Here is a 23552-nt window from a genome sequence, read left to right as displayed (position 1 = left end):
AGTCATCACCAAAAGCGGGGAAAAAAGCTACATACCAATATAAAAATGAATGTTCATTGTACCTGCATTTAAAATTAGTGGGAACTGATAGCAGGGAGGGTAACTGAATGAAATAGGCTGTCACCACCATACACCAGCATTACCACCAAGGAAAAAAAAAAAATCAAATTCTTTCTTGGCCACAATTTATTTGGAAGGTATTATGCTATGGAAGACTCCTCTCTACAGCTACAGTTACCTAGAAAATTTGTACAGTCATTTATTCAAATTAGGCTTAGAAGGCAGCAGGATGAACATGGGATGAAAGTAGGACTCTGTTTCAGGAACTTATTCTGCTTCTACAGAATGAACTGGAGTTCTGCATGGGCTCTGGTGGCAGCAGGCCTCTCGTGATAGCTGGACTCACAATAGACTGCTGAGACCAGTCCTAGAGCTTTCATTTTCATATGCACTGAACCAACTTGCATGTTTTACAGTTATTTCTACTTCTCACATACCTCTTCCGCAGTGCCCTAAGATTGCATTCTAGCAGGCAGCATTCACTGCAATGTAATAATCACAGAATGCTTTATTCCACCTAAGAAACTAAGCAACTGATAGTTTAGTGTACATGATGTTGATTTGGGCTTTCTCAGAGAAATGCTGCACAGAGCTTGCCTTCAACAAAGTTTGCTTAAGTCAGCAAAGATCAATACATAACACCATGTTCTAACTTATTTTTCTGTAGGAATTCTGCTAAGACTTGCTCCATTTCCTCCCAAACAAATCATGTTATAAAACAATAAATAAATTTTTAAGTGCTATCTGCTATATGGAAAAGGTTTTAAAACTCTACAGAGATATAAGGAACATTGAAAATGTAAAGTTCTTTAAAAAAGGAAATTATAAACAAATTCTTTGCCTTTCTCTATTTTACTCACATTATTGGCTTATTAAGCATAGGCTACTGGTGTGTAGACTATGGGCAATAAGGAAGGAAATTATGGATTTTTAACAACAATCATTATCTACTTGATAGAAGATTACTATTTAGTCTTGTGAGACAATGTATTTTGTTGTATTAATTGAGAATCTAACAGGAATTGAAGGTGTTCAGGATTTTGCCCAACTTGGTGTCATATTTATTTAACACAAAAGATTTCTTCATGTAGTAAGGAGCTGTTTAATAAAATAACCACATTTTGAAGCATGGGGACATGAGATTTTTCCACTTGTCTCTGTTTCTGCCTTATACTGTTTAAAGGAAAACTCATTTGTTTTAAGTATTGTTTCAAGGAAGATCAAACACATTAGGATCTTGTAATTTCCTTATTTTTCTTTTATTTTAAGGAACCAGTGTGCTGAAAGAGTGACAGCAATTTAGAGACACATGTAAGGGTCTCAAATAACCCCAGCACTACATCGAGTCTAAATTGTTCCCATATCCACAGCCAATCTAGTTTTATCAAATGTATAACTAAAGCTGCCTCCTTAGAAAATATTTCAAACTTGCAGTGTAGATGCTGAATTACATTATCTCTGTTCAACATGCAAGCTTATACACAGTTTACATATAAAAAAGTTTGTATTTTTTGGTGGAATAATATTTTTACATACCATGTTGCTTCTGGATTTCTTTCTAATCACAATAGATACTGGAAAAAAGACAAATATTTTTTTTTTCTTTGCTTTAAAGCAAGCACATTTTTAAAACATCTGAAACATTTGTTTTCAAATCCATTAATGCATTATATATAAGTGCCTTTTAATAACAGTACTTTGATAGCAGTCCTACTCCCTTCACCTTTTCCCTCTAGTTTGGGATACTCAGAACATTTTCTTTAATATATTGCAGTTTACTCCATGATACGTATGATGAAATATTCAGGCTAGCAATGGGTGCTGAGCAAAGGGTTAACTTTCAGCTTCAATAAGAAAATTCCCCATGTAGAAATACAGATAGGTATTTTGTATGTTTTGGAAAAAAACCTTCTAGGTCATTCCAATAAATTGAAACACATATTTTGATTTTGAAACAGACTGTTTCTACTGAAAACGCCAATACAATATTTTTGTATTTCCAACATGGAAGACATTATTATTTTTTTTTTTTTAAGATACTGCAATTTCACAACTTGCTTATTTTCATGCATCTTTACTTCTGTAATGTCAACATCTCTGTATCTGGATCATCAATGGTTACTGAAGCAAATACACAAAGCTGAAGAGCTAAAGAAAGGCCAAATTTCCCACTTGGCCTGCCAGGGGAACTCCTTCTACTGCAAGGGTTACTCAGAGTTCAGTATGCATGGAATAAACACAGCATACTTTATTATGCATCCTGCTTTCCCAGATTGCTGCTCCCCAGCCTTCCATCATTAAAGCAATAGTACTGTATTTTAAATACAGATTATGTAATTTGCCCCCTGGTCATATGAGATAGGATTAATAGCCAGAAATCCTGATTCACTGCTGTCTGTTAAAACAATACACACCTCTACATCTTTTAGATATAATGGTTTCTTCAGCACATTGCCCGATACCTCCACTGATTTTCCTGAAGTGCATTAACCTCCTTCTATTGCACTTGTAAAGCCTGCTGCTTTATTTGTGCACATAAACCCCATGCACAGTTAAATTCTAATTCTGCTATTCCAAAAGGATTCCTTCAGTTGCAGATGCTGAATCTCTGTTAAAAGGAATATTAAATCTAGATACTTTTTTTTTTTTTTGAAGGCACATCTGTTTTGCTGTTGAGTTTTTCTTATATTTTAAAGTCATAGTTACTTGTTCCCTCCCATCTCCTTTACTCTCTCAAGCTTTTTCTCTATTCTTTCACCTGAAGAAAAGAGTTTGAAGGAACAGACAGCTGTCTGGTGATGGTGATAAACTATTTGCTACCCCAGTAATCCAAGTCGACAAGGATTTTGTCTTAAAGAATCTCAAAGGCAGACATGAGAAATCAGTATTTGAGTGAATTTTTCTTATGCTACTGCCATACGGAAAATACTGATGTGAGTTAATTGTGCAAGAACAGAAAGAGTTTGAAAACCTACAAAGCAGAGAAGGATGCATTTCTTTTCTTGAAATATGAGAAAAGCCAGTTTTCTTTGCATATAATTACTTTTCTGGGTTTCAGCTATGCCTTGATGTGTATGATTCACAGTAGCATCTCACTGCATATTTTACAACAATCTGAAATTGTTTATATTTCCTTAGATACATTTAACAGGAGAAATAAATACACTTTTGCAGCAGAGAAAATTCATAAATCTTATATGCCATTTCTTTACCATCTCCAAAACAAGTAGATATTTGCACCTGCTTCTTTTATTAACTGCTTTTATTATAACTAGCCTGTAATGTCCCTCTTCAATGGTTTTATTTATTCTTGAGTTGGTCAGCAATAAATTTGCTGTTATTAATCAAATAACACTGATGTAGAGCTGGGAAAATGAGACTGTGCTGTTAACAGCTGTGATTTTGTCTTAAACCCTGGAATAAGCAATATTTCTCTCATGGCTTCCTTCCAGAATCAAAAGGAAACTTCAAAATCCTAACTTCCACTTAGAAGTTTCTTTACTTCCTAGTACCAAACAACAGCTGTTTCCCTCCTAAATGAGGGGAAAACAGCAGGGAACAAAAAAACCTAAACAGTGACAATCGTGGTTTTTTATTTAAAACTTCATTTTTAACCTTAACTTGCATTTTTGAATGGCTCAGTTTGGTAACATCAGATCACTTAACATTCTCAGGATGCTTAAAACTTTGGATATTTAGTTCAGTGACTGGATAAGTGCCAACTTCCCAACATTCTGTTTCCTCAGACAGAAAATGCTCTGACAAAATTTGCACAAAGTTTAAAAACCAGTTGCATCCACCATTAATGCAGAATTTTAGGTCCAGGATTATCCTTGTGACTCCCCTGGTAAACATGCTGAGGTGGTTCTAAAATCAGTCTGAATTTCTGCCTGTTTCTCCAGAGTAGCCATGGCTTTTCAAAGCAGACTCTGAAAATCAGGTAGACACATGTGTGTCATAAACCATGCTGCCATCTAGTGATAACGCTTTAATTCTGCTTCTTAGCTTAATAAACGTTCCAGTATGCCACAGATGGACTTCTGTGCCAAAATGTGTGGCTTATAAGGCTAGTTGCAGCTTGTGTTGTAAAAGACAGGTGATTTAAAGAAACCAAAATACTTAAGCTCTTTCTGCATGGTACTGGAATTTGTTGTAGTTACAAAATTCAAGATATAGGCACATTATGAAATATATTGATTGAAAATGTTACATTGCACTTGTTTAGCAGCAAGTCTACCACCCACCTTCAAAGCTCTTTTTTTTTGCTAGAAGCACCTGACCAGACTCTGTAAACAAGCCATAATCATCTTTGCTTGAGTTTACTCTGTTAACACAAAGGAGCTCTGTTTGGCTTCAGGTTGCTAAGGACTGCCTTGCAACATAAGTTGCCTTGGTTCAAGGTGGGCTGTCTTTTGCTTTCATTGTGCTTGGTTTTTCCATTTTGCTTCTTGGTAGAATGCAGTATTCTTCATGTAGAATAAGCCATGATAATGATTCCTGCATGCAAAGACAGGATGAAGGCAAGATCAGGCTTTATCATAAAAATCCCTCTCAACTTGCTAATACAGAGAGCAGTGTGATGAGGATATTCTGATATGGTATTGAACTGCATGGTCTGTGTCCAAAGATTGAAATATAAATTTCTTCAGCCCTTTGTGATTATTAGTTACTAATGCTTTATAGTTCTAGCACACTTTTCTCTTGAAGTTGTCAATGTCCTTTACAAATAATATGTTGCAAAGACCAGAGAAATTGAGCCAGTATTTTTCTCAAGCTCAGCGAGTGATGTCTGTGGGTCCACTACTGCTTAGCACTTTTGAAAATGAGCTCTCACCTCCTCATATGATTGTTGAGTTTGTTGTCATCTGTTGTGATTAGGGGATAGTCTTCAAGGGTATGCTGGATATGAATCACTATCCTGCTGTATTCTGGAGCCTGTAAATCAGTCAGGCTGAGACAATTGTTTGAAGAGAAATATCATTTATCCTGCTCTATTCATCTCCTTTAAACCTTAGGCTCATGCAAATCAGTGATGCTTTACATACCAATATTAACTATTTCATTACTTTCATTTTGGCAGACGGGACAGGGGAGAAAAAATGCTGAAACAGAGGAAAGAAGACAGGAAAGAAGGCTAACATATGGAATAAAATAGAGCTAATATAAAATGGGAGCATGTCTCCTGCTGAGCAACACTGGAATTGGCAATAAAACACTTCATAATTAACAGCAACTAAAGCTATACTTGGAGGATTAAATCTCTGGTTTGCCCACATTTTATGCCTAGCTTGTTTCTTGCCACCTGTGGAAATGCTAATAGTTAAGGGTACTATGTGTGAGGGGAGATAGAAAGAACTGGGTCTTTTCAGCTTTAAGAAATAAAGACAAAGAGGAGACCTTACTGCACAACTACTTCACTAGAGGAAAGAAAGAAGATGGAGTCAGACACTTCTTGGAGGCATGGTGATAAGAGAAGCAACAACAGACACAACTGGGAATATGAGAAATTCTATTAGCTATTATGATTTCTTTTTTTTAAAACCATGAAGCTGGTGAAATATTGGAACAGGTAGCCCAGAGAGGTTAGGGACTCTCCATCCTTGACACTGGTCAAGACTCGAGTAGAGATGGCCCTGACCATTTAAACTTTAAGGCATCATGCCTTTACCTAGACACATTTTGAGTGAGGGCTTAGACTAGATGACTTATGGAATTCCCTTCCAACATAAATTCTGAGTCTATGACAATATAATTGACCATTTCTACCTTGGCCACTAAGCCAAATGAAAAATGTCCTTTGTCCACAAATGAAACTCACAACATAGTAGGAAAATACAAGCATGAAACAGATTCCACTCCTTTGCCCCATCTCTCTCAAAAGTTGTACTTGGCACAAACCTGGAAAATAATTTTCAAATGTTTTAAACCACTTATAAAGTTAATTCCGTTACCAAGGATTCAAATAGTGTCAATCACCTTGATTTTTTTTTTTGTTTACTACAATGCAAATGAGCTTTGACAAAGTTAGTTTACCAAAACTCTTAGTTTACTAGAAAATGCAGTAATTAAATGATGGCTTTATAACAGTAATTTGGTAAAATGATAAAATCAACACAATCTTTTGAAAATATTGAAGAAAATTCAAAGAAATGCTGAAAATCTTAAAAAAAAAAAAGTATCAAAAAGACCATTCATTCAAAATAAACAAAAAAATGTTGGTTTGTTTTTTTTTTTTTGGTGGAAGAACATCATCCTCTGAGAGCATATTTGTCTCAAAAGTCCTAATCTTTGTGAAAAGATGATTCACTATAAAAATACACATCCACTGCTGCACAATGCCTTAAAGTTATTGCTATCTCCAGGGACTGACACAGAAAAAAATAATTAAATTTTGTTAATCACACATGCATGGACTGCGATACAAAATCCGGGTGCATAATATGGATTTTAAAGCCAAGGAGAATCTATTGGTTCCCACTGTTTATTTCTAAAACAACAATCTGCATTTCTATGCAGCTTTTCTACAAGTGATTTGTACTCCTAGGCCCAGTTTATACCTAGGTTTTGTGTTTGTTTTTTTTTTTTTTTTTTTTTTAATCTGCACTGTTGCCACACAGCATTACTGCTTGTAACCCAAGTGTCACTAAGAGCTCTTTGGCCAGAGGCATTTAGACCTTCTGTGCCCCAACTCTTCACAGATGCATCACTGCCTCCAGCTTCCTCTCCTAGAAGAAACACTTATTAGATTATTCTTACATGATGCTATTCTTGTGCTTGCACAAAGGCTGACCAAAGGGCTAGATAGAAGATCTGCTTTCCCTCCACTCTTCAGCTCCTCAAAGCTGAAAAGTAGTTTGCTCAGTAAAGATGTATGGGCTATGTGGGTCCCTGCATAAAGGAGTAATTCTTGCAGAAAAGCACAGAATCACTAGGGTGGCTGTTGGCCACTGAATGATGTTCACAAGGGTGGAAGCAGCAGGAGAGGTTTTTGTCCAGACCCCATAATTAGGGACTGAAGAAAAGCAGAAATGTAGACCAGTATGGGGAGCTGCAGTGAGAAGTTTCACATCTCTTTATTCCTAGGAAGGATGATCAAGCTAGAAATGATTTATATGGGGTCATCTCAACACAAAAATTCAGGAAGAGAAATGGCTTGAACCAGCTTCTGAGCATCTTGCTGCTGCGCACTGGATAAGCTTACAAGCAGGAGACAGGCAAGCTGAGAACACAACCACTGCAGGTCCCCCTCTGCTCAGTCACTGGTAACTGGAATCACAACTAACTGAAATAGCAGTGAACAGTGAAATTCTTTCAGTACTAATTTTCAGTCTTCTGTTTGAGAAAGAATCCTTCTCCTAAAGCAATGGTATTTTTTTGAAAGGTTTGTTTTTGTCTGGTCAGTGCCTTCTCTTTTAAGTCATCGTGACCTACATACAGACATGATCCAAATAAAAAATTAAAGAGAGCTTTATGTGACATTGCTTGGCTGAACCAGCTCTGGAGTTGCTGTGCCCTCTGTATTATTTTTTCACACAGGGTCAGATACGAGTTTTTATAATTTTTGTTTGGTTGTTTTTTTTCTTCACTATGATAATGAATGTTTAAATATCTCTCTTCAAAAAAAATAACCTGGAGTTTACCCACTGAAGGTGGCACTGATGGACACAACCTTGCTAGTATTGTTATCCTGATATTAAAAAAAAAAAAAAAAAGCCTAGAGTTATGCCTCTGTCTGAATAAAACCCAGGACTGAGGCACACAATGAAGTTATTGTGAGTTAACACATTACCACTGAGCCACAGTAACCAATACACGGATTCCCTTAGCTGCTTGCCAACATGCAGTACAACATATTAGCTTAAATCATTTTCACCAAGACACTTTGATGAGGTTTGGATGGCACAAGAAATTACTCTAGGGATATGGAATCCAACCCCTGCTATAACTTACATTTAAATCAAGATCGGTAGGATCATTACTACCTGATGACTGTTCATTAAGCCTGGCTGAGATAAATTTGGTAGTCAGTTCAACTCCCAGTGGCTGGAGACTTGCTGTAAACTGATTTCATAGCACAAAGGTCTATTCCATTTGGAATAACTCAGTCTATGAGCTGATGTCCGTCTGGATCACTGGCTGGAAGCAAAGTTGTACTGGTGTTCCAGAACATGCAATTCACCACCACAGCTGGCACCATTCTGACCAACAAAAAAGTTACCAAGAACTGAACTGCCCTTAAGGATTCTCTGGTTCGTGATTTCTCCCTGCAGGTCAGAGGTGTATCTCACCAGTATAGCAAGGGGCACTGTCAGGTCTGGTGATATACCTCACCCTGGCTATAAACAAAGAAGTGCAGATCACACTGCTGTCAGTCTGGCACCTTTCACTAGCCCGACATTACTCAGCAGTTAGCAGAAACAACAGGCATTTCCGCATAGTGGAGGAGAAGCAGCTGGCTAGAGGATGAAGGAACAGAAAGAAGCAATTATACTATTATGGCTATCAAACAAGCCCACATCACTCTTACTTGTGCTTGGGGGTGCAAGGCCAGCTCATATCCACCTTTGCTGCTGATTGTTTTTTTGACAGAAATTGCTCCCTAAACAGTCATGTTCAGTGATTATTTGTCTCCTTCCTTCTTCCTCTGATTACAGCCAGACTGGGATATCCCTGATCCGCATAGAAATGAATATTTTAAAAGTCAGTGCTATCCTCAAAGGGGCTTGTGCACCATTAGGTCTCCAGATTTACTGCACTAGCAAAGAACAGTGTAGTAATGAGGTAGCAGCAATAGGCTACAAATGAAGAGAAAAGAGCTAAAAGAAAAGGATTTTGTCTTGGTACATACCTGACTGTAAATTAAAATTATCATTGAGGTCCTGCCTTTATATAAGGTATTTTCACCAAATTTTGTAGCCACACTCAGAGAGTCAAGTCTACATTATAGGAACTCTTCTCAGTTCTTGACTCCGCACATGCACTGTATTTTCCCTATGATAATGAACAGCCATGAAGCAGTACTGTCAAAAAATAAAGTACGTTTAAACATGACTTTTGATGTGTTACTGTGTTGTATCAAATTCTCCTGTTTTCTAGATCTTTGCATGAGAAGTTTTCCCACAGCTAACAGCAGTTTGTGCAAAAGAGTAACTACTCCCTGTGGTATATGACAGTAGCACAGACTTTCCCAGAACTATTGAGAAAGCACAGTTATTAATTGCAATATGTGTACCCATGCCAATACGGTGGGCAACAAAAATGGTAATGAATGCAAGGAATTGTGTTCTCACTGTGTAAGATGTGTCACAGCATCATCACCTGCCCTAAGTCCACTGCCTATTTCCATGTTGTTAATTATCCTAGTTTCCCCTCAAAACAACATTCAAGTTCAAGCCACAGCTCAAACGTATTACCTTCTGGGTTTATTGCTTTACATTAATCCGAAACCAATCTCATAACATAAGCATCAGTCCGTTTTTCCTCCCCATTCACAGCTCTCATATCTCTCTTCTGGCCATTCAGCAGCTCTGCTAACAGAAAAGCCCTGAAATCCAGTTGTATTCAACTTCGACTCACTGGGTGGACCTTCTCTCCCATTGAACGTACAAAGCTTTGTGGTTGCTTTAGGCCTGTAATGACTGTCTCTACTTGCTTAGCTCTCTGAATTGACTCATTTTTTCCAGCATTTGGGAATGATTCAAGAGCTTATTTTAGCTTGACCAGGTCTGACTCACCCTGGGTGACTTCAGAAATTCAAACTGAGATTGGTGTAGAAAAAGCAAAACTATAGTCAAACTGTAAGTACAGTTTCTCTACTGATATGACAAAGAATTTCTGGCCTCCAATCTGAATGTAGAAGTATTTATCTGGTCTATCACTGGTCCAAGCTTGCACTAATCAGCCAATTTGATTTTATTCTGAAGGAAAAACGTAATGATCATCATGAATACCTTTTACATTAAATTTATGCCATAGAGGAAAAAGCCCTTATAATTACAAAAATTTTACTGTACCAGAGATATAAAAATTTAAGAAACTTGAACATATTATATGAACCCATGATGAAAAAACAGATAAATAGTATGAAATTTCCCCAATTACCACATACCAAAATAGACATCAGTGTTTTGAACTATAAGATACTACTTTGTTCTAATATAGTGGCTTACACAAGCATTTAAAGCTTCCATATTTCATACATGAGACAGTTGCAAAGTCTGTTCTATGCCTGCAAGTACAGGGTAGGCCATATTATGAAATATACATAAAGGGACAGTGCCAGGTAAAAAATATTGGGAAAAATTCCAAGGGCTTTACTGTGCACTTATTCAGTTCTTTGCTCGGCAAGCTCCTGTTGAAGTTAATGGGAATTTTGCCTGAGCAGAGAAAAAAGAAATGTAATACTCAAAAAGAAGCAAACAAATGCATTACAAAAAAAGTTGGATTATTAAAAATACAAAAAATGCTACAATATTACAGTTAATGCACTACTTGTAGTTATGCAGTTAGTAAGACTCGTGCAATTTCTAGGCTTAGGTTATAAAAATAAGTGTTAGGTTTTTTCTGATTAGTTCCATTGTATTCAACATTTGATAAGATGCTACCATTGTGCCTGAGCTATCAGTGTTTCTTTATTAAAAAAATCAAATCAAAATTTCTATTGAAAAAGAAGTAATGGAATAGAATAAGGTTTGGAAAAACTTAGTAGGCAAATCCTAAAGGAGCAGAATGTGACCTATCTACAATTCGATTGCAGCACCTTATCAGCTAAGGGTGATATTGCCAAAGGATTGCTGTCTTTACTCATTTCAAGGACCCTAACATCTTCCTAACTTTTTGCATGAGGGCAATCCTTTGGGAAAAAAGAAGTTACTCAGAGTAATGCTAAAGTTTAGATAGGTAGGTTTTCTTCTGGAGCCATCAGTAGTTTAGAGATCTAACCTAAAAAACCTCTAGCTGTCTTTTTTCAAGAGACCCTCAGTGAAAGTAATTTGATAGCACAAGGCAACTGAATAACTATCAATGATGTTATAACAAAAATGTATCAAATCAGAAGTCACTCCTAAATGCATCTTCCTCAAAGGTATGGAGGATACTTTGTGATGACTGATTATGTATCAATTATTGAATATTAAACACTACTGATTTTTATATCTTTGATTCTTCGTCTCAGAGAGGATAAGAGATTTTCTCCTTCATTCTGTTCCTTCCTCTGCACTGCTAAGATATTTGGCTGCTTTAGCTTTTATGCAGAATCCTAACTCCAACTTCTCCATTATCATTAAGAGACAGCATGATTTCATTCTGTTAATTCTTTTGGGACACAGATCCTTACATTGCATTGTATGATTCATCATATCTTATTTACTACAGAAACGTGTCACTTGACAGGATACCTCACAAAATTCAAGTTGCCTTTCAGAACAGATTTCTCAATTGAATGGATGCCAAAGTAGAACAAACTGGCCACCCCCAAACATATACTAGGTTGAAGTACAAGAACTGGTGATAGAACATTCAGTAAACATAATGTCTAACCAACACTGTAATCAATGACAAGGGGGGAAAAGTAATATTAAATGCCAGTGGTGCTCCAACTTTAATTATCTAGACTGCAGACCTCAAAAACACAAAGAATGAACCTTGTATGAAGGGAAGATTGCTTGGAAGCAGTGTTGCAGTTTTAAATCACTCTCAATCCTTCCCCCATAATGAACTGAATTACATGGCACAGCTAATTTGTTTTTCTAACAGTTTTTCCCCTCTTTTTATTCCATTAGTTAGGTTCAACCTAAATAGAGAAATCCTATAATCTTGCAAAAAAGCACTCATTAATATGTCCTTCCTTTTCAGAATGAAGTATCTCTATTGCTGTTTAATTTCTATATTTTTCAAACTAGTATAAACTAGGTTGGTAAAAATGCATTTTAAAATAGTTCTCAATGTTTTTGCAGCCTAACTATGCCTACTAGAAACATAAAGGAAAAAACAACCACACTTCTGACCAACCATTCCAGTGAACAGAAATAAATTTACACTGGCAAATGTATCTTTTCCTAGCAGAGTATGTACTATTCAGCATGGCGGTTTTAGCTGTAGTAGGGAAGGAACTCCATCTGTTAAAAAGAAGTGCTATACAGCTACATCAGCATATCCTTGGTACTGCAGACTTGGCCCTTACTCTGTGATAAGCCTCCACATGGGGAATTAGATTAGTACAACCCTAGAGAAATGCAGCATAGTTACACCAACATATTTTCTCACAAAGATAGTAAAGCAGTTGAAAGCTTGTATTTTTCTTTTTATTATTTGCTGGGGGGTGGGAGGGGTGAATTTCAGTTGAACAACTCTAGAAATAAGAGAATTTGTGTTATAAACATACTAATACTGCATTGCCCTTCATATGTTATTCAAGATCAGACATTACTGCTATTACCTCAGTGACATAACAAAGCATGTTTAAATATTCTGCATTATTTTAATGCATTCTACTACCATTTAAGAATCTGCAGTACCTACTGAATACCACTGTTCAAGTTCCCTTCCCTAAGGCAGGCACATTACTTCACAACTTATTCTTTAGTATATAAATTAGTAACAAAACAAGAAGTGTGGTGACACTGAGCATTTGCCCAGAAAATAGTGTTATATACTTTAATTACAGGATTGAAACTCCTGGCCTACAGATACTGCAAGATACTTTAGAAAATACTATACAGCCTCAGTCGATTCCACACTAAAAGGTGATATTAAGCAGATGGAAAAAGACAGGACTTCAATAAATGACAAAAATGCAAGCATTCCTGACAACCTCAACAATATAAAAATTGGGCTTTCACAGCTTTAGAAATCACTTGACCAATGGAATAACTGCAAAAAACTGAACAAGCTCATTCAGGCTTTCCGACAGAGGCACATTCACTGAGTCCTGAATTCAGGCTCGCTGTCAGACTCCACGGGCTGCACACAGCTTTGGAGAACTGCTTGAGATGGGTAAGAACATTGTGTGAGAGAACACAGCTTTCCTGCTTAGGTCCCTGTAATGCCCACCCCTATAATGCAACAGTTCAAACTTAATTGAAATGCTCTGAATGTCCCAAAATTGCCTGTCAAAACTCTTCGTGGATTCCTGCTAACAAAACAGCCCTCTCTGAATATAAACAAGAATCTAGTTCTGCATATTGTGCTTTGGCAAAACTTCCATTGACTTCAACTGTCAAGTAGAACACAGACAATCATGACAAACAACAAATGCAGGAGTTCAAAGGCAAGATTTGGCCTGTCTTATCTTAGGGAATGTAATTAAAAGGACCAAACAATGTTTTGCAAATTTTCAAGATTAGTTCTCATTACATTCATCTTCTGCCCTTAGAGTTGCCAACAGATAGATATGCAGAAGTCGTGGGTAAACACAAGCTGAAAGACACAGTGACAGAAATGTTATACATTGGCATTTGTAATTTTACAAACTTGTCTGTGACAGGAGCAAGGAAAAGTATTTCTTAGTTTCCATTTTGACCATCTCAACTCCACATTCCCAAAACTTTTGGATGGTGACATTTATTATCTTGCAATTTTTTCCACTGATCATCCCGTGTCCTTATCATTGACTGGATAATCAAGTCTCTTATGTTAATCATCTCTGACATGGTTTTGTGGACCAGCTGCCAATCACTTGCCCTGACAGGGCAACACCATTTCCAACCATTGACAATCAAGCACAGACTCGGAAGATAACAGAGCAAGCCTTTAGCTTGAAGGATTCTTTCTCCTGGTGTGCAAACCAATTGCAAATAGTGTTTTCTCACAGTTAGAAGTTACAGGATAACATGGTAAGAGCCATTAAAAGGTGACCTGGATATCAAAGGAAGTGAATTGCCAAGGACCATGCTGGGTATCGCTGATGAGCTCTGACAAGAAGACAGGCTGAGCCTGAATACACCATAAATTGATCCTGCTTGGAATTAGATTAGGTGGCAGTAAGAAAACATGCATGTCAAATATGTATAAAATACAGGTGATACACTTTTCCTTGTTTGGAAATACACTTAGGACAACAAGTTCTACAACTTGAAGTCCTCAAGAAAACAGAGCATGAGACACTGACAGGAGTAATCTGTAAGAGAACACAACATGATATACTGAAAAAGGCAAAATGGTTTAAGATCTAGAAAGAATTAGAGTGGTCAGAGGTGCAGATATCTTAGTAATCAGGACATAATGTTCACATTGTCATTTCACTGTGTTAACAATTGAACTCTGCAGTCTTGTTGCCAGACTGTGTCTTTTAAGTGCTCTTATTTCAGGGAGCACCGAAAGTCATTGCATGCCAAGCATATTTTGCTGTCATTGTGCAGGGTTATGTTTGTGTCCTGAAAGCAGTACAGCATTTTCTCCTTTGCATACTTAATGCTCATAGTTTAGCAAAGAAAGGTCTCTACAAGTCTAGGCTAACCAAACCTGGTTAGACAGTGGCACAAACACAAAATTGCTGATGGAATTAAGGCATGCGACAACACAGTGTTATAGCATAGCTACCCTTTATAAAGTGAAGGAAGGTATTTCCCACCTATGCTCCAAGTACCACACATTTCTTGATCCAAGTGAAAAGCTGTTCAGCACATGGCAGAGAAATTAAGAGATTTTGCAAGACTAACTTCACTGTTAAAGATGAGGTGGGATGATAGCACTAAACTCCATCTGCTGAATGCTATATGCATACCCCTAGGCTACTGCAACAACGTCCTCAGCTAGTCCTTATTTTGGGGAAGAAGGTGTCAGGGGGAGAAGGACCTTAATTTGAATAGCTAAAAATTTATACTGTCTTTCAAAGAAAGTAGGGACATATAAAGACATAACTCTCCCCTTCCACCCTTCTCCCCGAAAGGCTGACTGAGAACAATCTCTGTAGTTTATTTTCCCTGTATATTCCCCCTCAATACCTGTGATATTTTAAAATTAGTAATAAACTTGTAATTTTTATTACACACTAGGGATCACTCATCATTTTTATCAAGAATGAAAAAATACAGAGTAGACAGGGACATACACAGTCTGAAGTACACTTTCAAGATCAGAAGAGCTGAAAATACTCGTCTGTGATGATAGCATTTCTTGACTTGGTAAACCATGCACGTCAGATGAGGCCTGAGGAAGTAAGAGGGTGGATAAAAGGGAACTCTGTAGAAAGACAGAAAGAGAAACAGATAGACAAAGAAGGAATGAGAATCAATCCTCTAGCAAAATGTTACAAAAAATTCCGGGGGGGGGGGGGGGGGGGGGGCTGTCGGGGGGCCAAAGAGGGCAGGAGTCTGGCATTGAAAATTGCTAACTGCAAGCTTTTATTCTAATTTTAGTCAGAGAACAGAGCATCTGATAATGAGATGAAATGTGCACATCAGGCACAGAGACATTAGCATACACAAATGGGCCATGACCTCTCCAACTGTTGTCAGTGCTTTTTCATGTCTGTGTTTGCAGACACCATGAGGGACAAATTCATCCTCAGTGTAATTGGATTAAAAAGTCAGTAGAATTATATCAGAAATTAATATTAGCCTGAACATTATATTGATGTGATTACATACTATGAAGATTCCAGCTCAGAGTGACTTTTCCCCCCCCCCATATAAGAAATGCAAACCTCAGTTCTAGCTGGGGTCTTTTTTTGCATGGCTGTTTTTGGTTTGTTTTTGTTAGTTTTGGTTGGCTGGTTGGTTGTTTTGTTTTGTTCTGTTTTTTTTTTTTGGTGTGTTTTTTTGTTTTGTTTTGGTTGTTGTTGGGGGTTTTTTTGATTTTTTTGGTTTTTTTTTGGTTGGTTGGTTGTTTTTTTTGGTGTGTGTTTTTTTTGTTTGTTTGTTTTTTGTTTTTTTTTGTTTGTTTGTTTGTTTTGTTTTTGGTTTTGTTTTTAACCGAGAGCTTAACTGGATGGCAACGCTAAGCAGTATGCTACAGCTTTCAATACTTTCCTTTGGCCTTTTCAAGCCAGACGAAGAGCTTGAAAAACTTGGATACATTGTAATTTATGCCACACCCCTCCCGTTTGAACAGTTTCAAAACTGTATTGCAAGAGAGGCAGAAAGAAGCAAGCCGGTGTGGAATCCTAGGCTCCATAGTGTCTCCATTTTATGACTTTCAAAACATCGGTTAGATAGTAGGTAGCAAACCCAAAGGAAGATCCAATTACAAAACACAGCAGTTATGAATGGCATGTGGACAGTAGGGCAAGGATGTGAGGCAGAAGTTACTCACTTTTACTCAGGTAAACTGAAGTCAAGGTGACTTCGAGAGGGACTGCTAGGTATAAGCACACTTTTGAAATCTACCTAGGAAATCCCAATTCAAATTTGTTTTATTTTGTTGACCTGCCTGCAGTGCTCAGCTCTGAGTTGTAGCCAATCCATATGTAATTGTTGCACGTAAGGCAATGTCTAGATGGAAAACATACTTGCCTTCACCAGCCATTTTACTGAAATACATTCAATTGGTCATGTAAACCAATTAGCAAGAAAGCCAAATGTGTCAATAACTTAAGGAGAGCAATTCATTTGCAATTTATAGAATAACTAGATGCATCTAAAAGGCTAATTATCTGGTTATACTGTGTCTTTGTGGAGGATAACATTTAGCACATACAAAGCACTTTTCATCCTCAAGTTGTTTTTAAACATTCACTGTAATTAAACCACATTACACTTCTGTGAATGAAAAGTTATTGTCCCTGTTTCACAGCCAGTGAAGTGGAGGCTACAAATAAGTGACAAAGAGAAGGACACAGTGTCAGAGATGTGTTGGCAGCTGCTTGCTTCAGCTCAGAAAGTACAATGGTTCCAAATGATTACTAGTCAATTCTATTTCCTCTATTGTCCCATCTTCTTAAGCTCTGTCAGCACAAAAACCTAAATGAGAATAGACCATGTAGGATTCCCACTTCTGTAAGTAATTAAGGTCAGTATTTTACCATTCCTGTTATTCCTATTTCACATGAGATTTATCTCCAGGGAGCACAGGTAAGGAAAAGCCACACCTCAACAGCTGTAACTTCTCTTGATCAGAGTCAACAGTTTGTCTACAGATACAGAACAACCTCAGAAACACTACTGTGTTTCCACAACCAAAGAACAAAGGAGTGGCAGGTAAAGGTTGTAACCAGGGTTGGTTGGGCCCAATGGTTTTGTGCTCCATATGAATATACAGAGACACCTCCATGTACCTTGCAGTCTGCATTTTTGAAAGTACTTTAATCAGAAGGAAAATTAAAAAATTAAAAAAAAAAAAAAACAAACAAACAACCTTGGGCAATATACTGCCCAAATAAACATTTCCATCTCAGTACCCCTCTTTGGTAACTTGTGTCAAAATCAGCTGAGATGCATTTGTGGAGCAGACCTTAAGCTCAAAAGGTTTGTGCCATACATTGTTTTACCTGTAAAATTGTGCCTGAGTTTTGTCTTTTCTGCAATATTTTCTATGTACTTGTGTATGAATTACATTAACTTTATTAGCTCTTGTTTTCAATTGAAGTGCACAACACAGGCAGCAGCATTGCTCTCTTCCCCAACAAAGACTGGTACATAAGTTTCTTCTCATTCAAATAGCAGTAATATTAACTAGCTAGCATGTCCCTAGAAATAAGGGGACAAGGGAACAGGTCAGAAAAAAACAAACAAACTGGGAAATACTTAAAAGGCCCAACAGGCTCCTTTACTTCAAATGCCAGTCATGCTTCAGGCATCTTTTTGTCCTTTCAATTTTTGAAACACTACACACAAGTTATTTCCTATAAAGATGCTGCAGTAACCAGGAGATTTCTTGACTTGAATCAAGCAAGATTATTTCCAGAATAATTTCCAGAAGAGGGTTTGGGAGGTCAGACTGTGGGGAACAACTTTGCAGTACAAAAGCTCAGGTATCTGTTTATACTGAACTTATTGCTGTGGTAAGTCAACTCATAGTAGCAGGTATCTGATCCTAAAGAGAACACATGTATCTATAATTCTATCTTTTGTGCATTTACCATGTGATGAAATATTCTAACTTCACAGTTCTGCAAAGCAAATTATCTGTACATCCATAAAATAAGTTTCTTTACAGCATTACATAGGTAGAACATAGTTCCACCACTGTCAGAGGATTTCTTCATCTGTGGACCTGTCCATACCTTGAGATAGATGCAGCTGCATGCTTGTTCTGCTTTCCTGAACCGGGCAATGGTCGGGCATAAATAAATGTCAATCCACAACCTTTTAGACATGTTAACATACAACAGCCTTTGTAGGAAAAGAACTGTCCTTCTGCAAGGCCCTTAATTAACATAGCTTCATAAACTAAGCTAATGGGACAGCACCTGAGCATGCCTATAGATATCTCTGTCAGTAGTCACCTACTGACTGGCTCTTTGTCCTGCAGAAGCAGCATCTTTTCAGATGCAGAGTTATCTGAAAGGAAATAGAAGGTGATCTTCAACTGACTTTCTGTAGTCATGCAATGTTCATGATCTTGGTCTATGATAAACAGTTCTAGGCTGAATTCAAATCCATTGTGAGATCCTACTCCCATGTAAAATATTCCTGCACTGATGCTACTGCAGCTACCCACTGATCATTTTGCTTTGATCTTAGCTCTTAACTGAAGGCTAGTGGACAAGTCGGTGTGGCAGACTGAAACAAGTATTAAAGACAATCATCCTACTCTTCCTCCTTCCTTCTCTCTCTTAGAGAGAATGCAGATTATGTAAATCAGTGTTCTGTAAAGCACTTTAAGAGCCAGTGATTGTAACAAGCAATTTCAGTGCCAGCTCAACACGATATTTAAAGGAGGAAAGAAAATTACTAATAGGACTAAAAATTAAAAATAATTGTATAAAAGGGACAGTGTGAACAAACAGCTCAAGAATTAAATGAAAGAACTAAATACACTTGAGAGACCTTGGTCAAATTATTTTCATTTATAAAAAGATTATCATCTTCAATGATTTTCCTGTATATTGTTCATAGATGGCTAAGAGAAATATTTATGATAAAAGGAACAAGACAGAATGAAAGCCTTCATGAAACAAGAGCTATTAATGAAGAAGAGGTACAACTGCAGAAATAAAAGGATTCCATTTAATTGTTGGAAACTTACTGGGTCTTTGATGCTCAGCAGACACAAACTGAAGCAATCAGTTTAAGAGAGCTACTCTTACTTAGGGCTGCTGAGCAGCTGCCTCCAGCAGTTACAGGGACATGGTGGCTACACCACTGTCTACGATTTGCCATGTGACTATGAAGGAAAAACGGTAATTTTGAAAATTCAGAACTATTTGCTTTGGACATTAAATATTTTCACCAACTGATTTAAGGTCTGTTTTCCAAGGCTCTAAATGCCTATAAAGACATTCTAGTAAATGGGTTTAATTCCTACCCTGAAGGAACGAGGTGTTTGTCCATCACACCTTAGAATATATTTTGTATTTTTATGTCAACACTTTAACAGAGGGACATCAAAATGTTTTGCATCTGCTGCATACCCAATGCACTAACATTTATGAAGGGGAAATAATTAGAGAATTTATTAATTTGCTTTTTCGTATAACAAAAAAACCCTACTACACTTACCTTTAAAGGAAGGTGTGACCTGTTTCACTTGGCAAACAAGAACATTGCATATAATTTAAAGGTAAATGTTCATGTATTTTACACTAACTACATCATACTATATATAGCAATTCATGTGTTCAACACCAAAAATAATTCTAGGGAAAGGTTTAGCAATGGCACAGAAGATCCCGAGAAACTTTTCGATAGTACTTTCACTTAGTGCAGTTCGGTCCCTTCCAAAACCAAAAACATTTAGAACCAGTTATGATCAAACACAAAACTTTCAGCAGTTTAACAGATTGCATCTAGTCAGATGAACCACTTCATGAGACATTGGGTCTCAGTCCTTCTCTGTCACACAATGAGTAACAGTAGTTCACACAGTAGTATAATACACCCCTCTTGTGAAGACTTGTATAAGAGAAAAAATGTTTAAAGTAAAGGTGCTCTACCTCACCCTTGGAGGAGATTCATATAGGCTGCTACAGTAACTTGGATTACACAGGGAAATGTGTTAAAGCAGTGTTACTTAACTATATGCCCATATAATTTACAAGTTAGTTTACAAATCCCAGATGAATTAAGTAGTATATGGGCTTAGTAAAAGAAATTAAAATTAAAAGGGCAAGTAAAACTCTCAATCTTCTTTTCAACTTCCTTATCAAGATGGGTTTCTCCTCCCCCCCCCCCCCCAGTTCAGTCATAAAACAAAAGAAAACTTCTTCAATACTCAGTCTTACATCAGCTAAGAAAGAAAAACAAAGACAGTTATGTCCTTTTGAAAACATTTTCTTTTCACTTCCATATGAGTAATTTCCCTCCCCAACACATATGCAACAGTAATTGACTGATTGCCTACTTTCTCACAAAATCAAACATAACCCAACTTGTAACAGTTCTGGCTACCCTATATAAATAGGACATTTTTTGTTCCTATCTTTGCTCCTTTATTATTTCATTGAACACAAATTTGAACACAGATATATTCCATATTTCAAAAGGACCGTGAACTTCCTAGATATTTCTTTACCAGCAGCAGCATAGACTTCTTCAGCAACAATGAAAATAATTATTTAACATCTAATCGACATTCTGCAAACAACTAATATTAAACCAAAATACTCAGTGAAGAATCCTAAACAACAGGTGTGATGTCAGATGTTTTAAAACAAGAACAACACATTAATGTGCAGAATCTTCTGCTAAATAGTAAGATTTAGTAATTGGAAGTCTAATGTTTCAGCTGAATACCAACTATTATTTAATTATTGCTTCTTTCCAGGTACTCTGATATTCAATACAATTTCTTCTCCCAAAATACAGGTGACCATCAGTAAATAGTAAATATGGCTTTCAGAGGTGCTGCATAGATACCTGAAGCTCCTGTTTTCTGGTGCAAAGAAATACAGTTGCTGTGCTCATCCCATAAGAAAAAAAATCAAGCTGGACACGATCTGATAGAGACAACCAAACCTACAAACTGTTAAACTACTGACAATCTAAAAAGCATTGCAAAGATTTGGTTTACTTGGAAATTTCCAGAAAATATTTATACACTATATTTTCCTGCTCTTCTCCTCATATAAGACTTTAAAATATCATTTTTCATAGTTCTAGCATTTTAAATTCATAATAAACATATTCCTACCACATATTTGACTAATGCTTATTGTCTTGTTTGTTTGCCACAAGCGTTCCAATGAGCTTTCTCACAAACAGCATTCTTAAATAATGAAAGGAGACTGAACAGAAATTAATGGATTAAGATGATGTATTCATAGGTAAAACAACCATATTTGTACCTTAATAAAAAAAACAAAACAAAACAAAACAAACAAAAAAAATACAAGAAAAGACAGTAGTTGCATTGGTAAGAACAGAAGAGACAGGCAATGCCAACAGTAAGTTTGCACACACATTTTTTTGTCCCTTAATATGTATTTGTTTAAACAGCATTGAAGTGCCTGGTTGCATTTTTCAGTACTGTATCATTAATTTTTCATATCTTTAGCCATACAAATTTCTCCTTTTCCAAGGAGATATTCTGAAACTCACATACAAAATATTAATAAGATATATTGCATTACTTAAAATATAATTTGTGATTATTTAATTGCAATGCAATTTTATTTTGTCAATTGGAATGATTGAGACAGAGGAACACAGTGTTTGGCTTTTGATAAATTAACCATTCCTTCATTTCTATTTATCCGCTTAATACTCCTCAGACAGAAATCTAGAAATCTGTCCCATAGTTGGCACAAAGTAATGAGAGAGAACTAGAGCTTAGAATGTAAATTCTTACACAATCTTAGTTACCAATAGCCCCTTTCATTCTAAAAATACATAACTGTCCATGCATATCACACAGAATTCAATAAATTAGACATTCTTGACTGGAACTCTGGAGGTAAGGAAGGAAGATATAGATCCTAAGAATCTGGTTTATATTGCTTGAGGTATAAAGCAACATTAGATATTGCAGAACCTGCCATTTTTACAAATGAATCTCTCAGTGAATCAGAAGTATCCTAGAGGTTCTAAAACTCACCATTATCATGACTTGATGCTGTAGCTGTCACAAGATAAAAGAGACATGAGGGCAGGAAACTGAAGTCAAAAAGAAGCTTCTAAACCTTTGTCTCAGATGTGAAAATTGCTAAAACCCAACCCCATTCCAGAGCAGAACTTAGAACACATTTCAACCGAAACTTAATATCCTAGGCTACTGCATTAAATTTAACTGGGAAAAAAAACAAAAAAACCCAAAACAAACAAACAAAAAAACCCACAAAAAACACAAACAAACAAACAAACAAAACAAAACAAAAAAATCAACAAAAACCACAACACACAAACCACACCACAGCACCACAGAAGAGAAAATATCCAAGTTATCCAGACTAATATCCTAACTCTTAGGAAAAGTACCAGGACAACTTCAGTTGCTTGATGTACATTTCAAGTCAAAGACAGTACCTCCAGAAACACTTCAAGGGCTATTCCCCAATCTCTATTCTGGAACAGCTTCCTTGAAGGAATTCTGCATTCTTGGACAATTACTTCAAAAATACAGAGACACAAAAGTGAGTTTAGTCCTAGGGCAGATATTCAGGTTCAAAGAGACATTCAAAGGATGAAACCTCAAGCTAAGGCTACATAACATACCGGCATTAGCAATGACTGGCCCTTACAACAAATCCTGGAATTGTTTCTTCTGTTATGCAAAGTAAAAGAAATAATTCAGCTAGCAATTACAACTGGCACACTGTCAGCTGTGACACCAATAAGCATCCAGGGCATTTCTACTGTTGCTAGGGCAGCTTGAAGAGATTATGCCACAGCATATGCCACAGGGCATCTGTAAATGATAGTCACAGTTAAAAACTGCACTACGAAAATTAGAAGTTGCATGGCAAGGCCTTGCTTTGGAAAGCCTTATTCAATCAGAACAGAGTATCCATAAAGAGAGGTGTTCTGTAATAGTTTCCGTGACCAAATTCTCCTGCTGCAGGAACCATTACTCAGTGTAGGATGCTGATTTAGCATTGATTCAGGGAAAGACTGTTACTGACTCAACTAGTAAATCACTAGAGTATTCTGTAGGGATCTCCTACTCAAATTCAGGTAAGACTCAGTCCTGCTTGCCATGTCAGGACCATATTTCAATAAGTAAGTGACACATAACGTGCCATAAACTTCTCTGCAAAACATATAAATAAGTAATGAAAACTTATACTCAGAAAGTTTTCTCTTTGATCTACAGTTGAGCAGGTAAAGATCTGGAGAACACAGAACGGGTATTGAAGGTGGTGGCATCATTCATTAAGGAGGAAAGGAGCTGGAATCTCAACAGCCACAGGGAAGATCTTTAAGAGATTGAAGGTGTAAATTCTTAAATTAACATGGAAG

At 36.8% G+C, this 23552-nt stretch overlaps 1 protein-coding gene across 12 annotated transcripts in view; it reads right to left on the bottom strand.

Annotated features, from left to right (window-relative positions):
• The window catches only part of FABP6 (fatty acid binding protein 6), a 45863-nt gene that overhangs the window by 14114 nt on the left and 8197 nt on the right, over window positions 1-23552 (bottom strand). For 3 of the 12 annotated variants that reach the window (XM_042789933.1, XM_033006329.2, XM_033006337.2), the window contains exon 3: window positions 15110-15240. The exons of 8 other annotated variants lie outside the window; for them this stretch is intronic. In XM_042789933.1, coding sequence (XP_042645867.1) covers window positions 15110-15191 — 82 coding nt within the window. In that variant the 5' untranslated portion in view covers window positions 15192-15240. Of the gene's footprint in view, window positions 1-4304; window positions 4558-15109; window positions 15241-23552 lie in introns of all 12 variants that reach the window. One more of the 12 variants, XM_033006407.2, reaches the window with a different exon arrangement.

The sequence above is a fragment of the Tyto alba genome, unplaced genomic scaffold (genome assembly GCF_018691265.1).
Source record: "Tyto alba isolate M040663 unplaced genomic scaffold, T.alba_DEE_v4.0 Super-Scaffold_17, whole genome shotgun sequence".
In the NCBI taxonomy this organism is placed as follows: Eukaryota; Metazoa; Chordata; class Aves; order Strigiformes; family Tytonidae; genus Tyto; species Tyto alba.
Note: the sequence above shows the minus strand (reverse complement) of the source record. Positions and strands in the feature narration are given on the sequence as shown.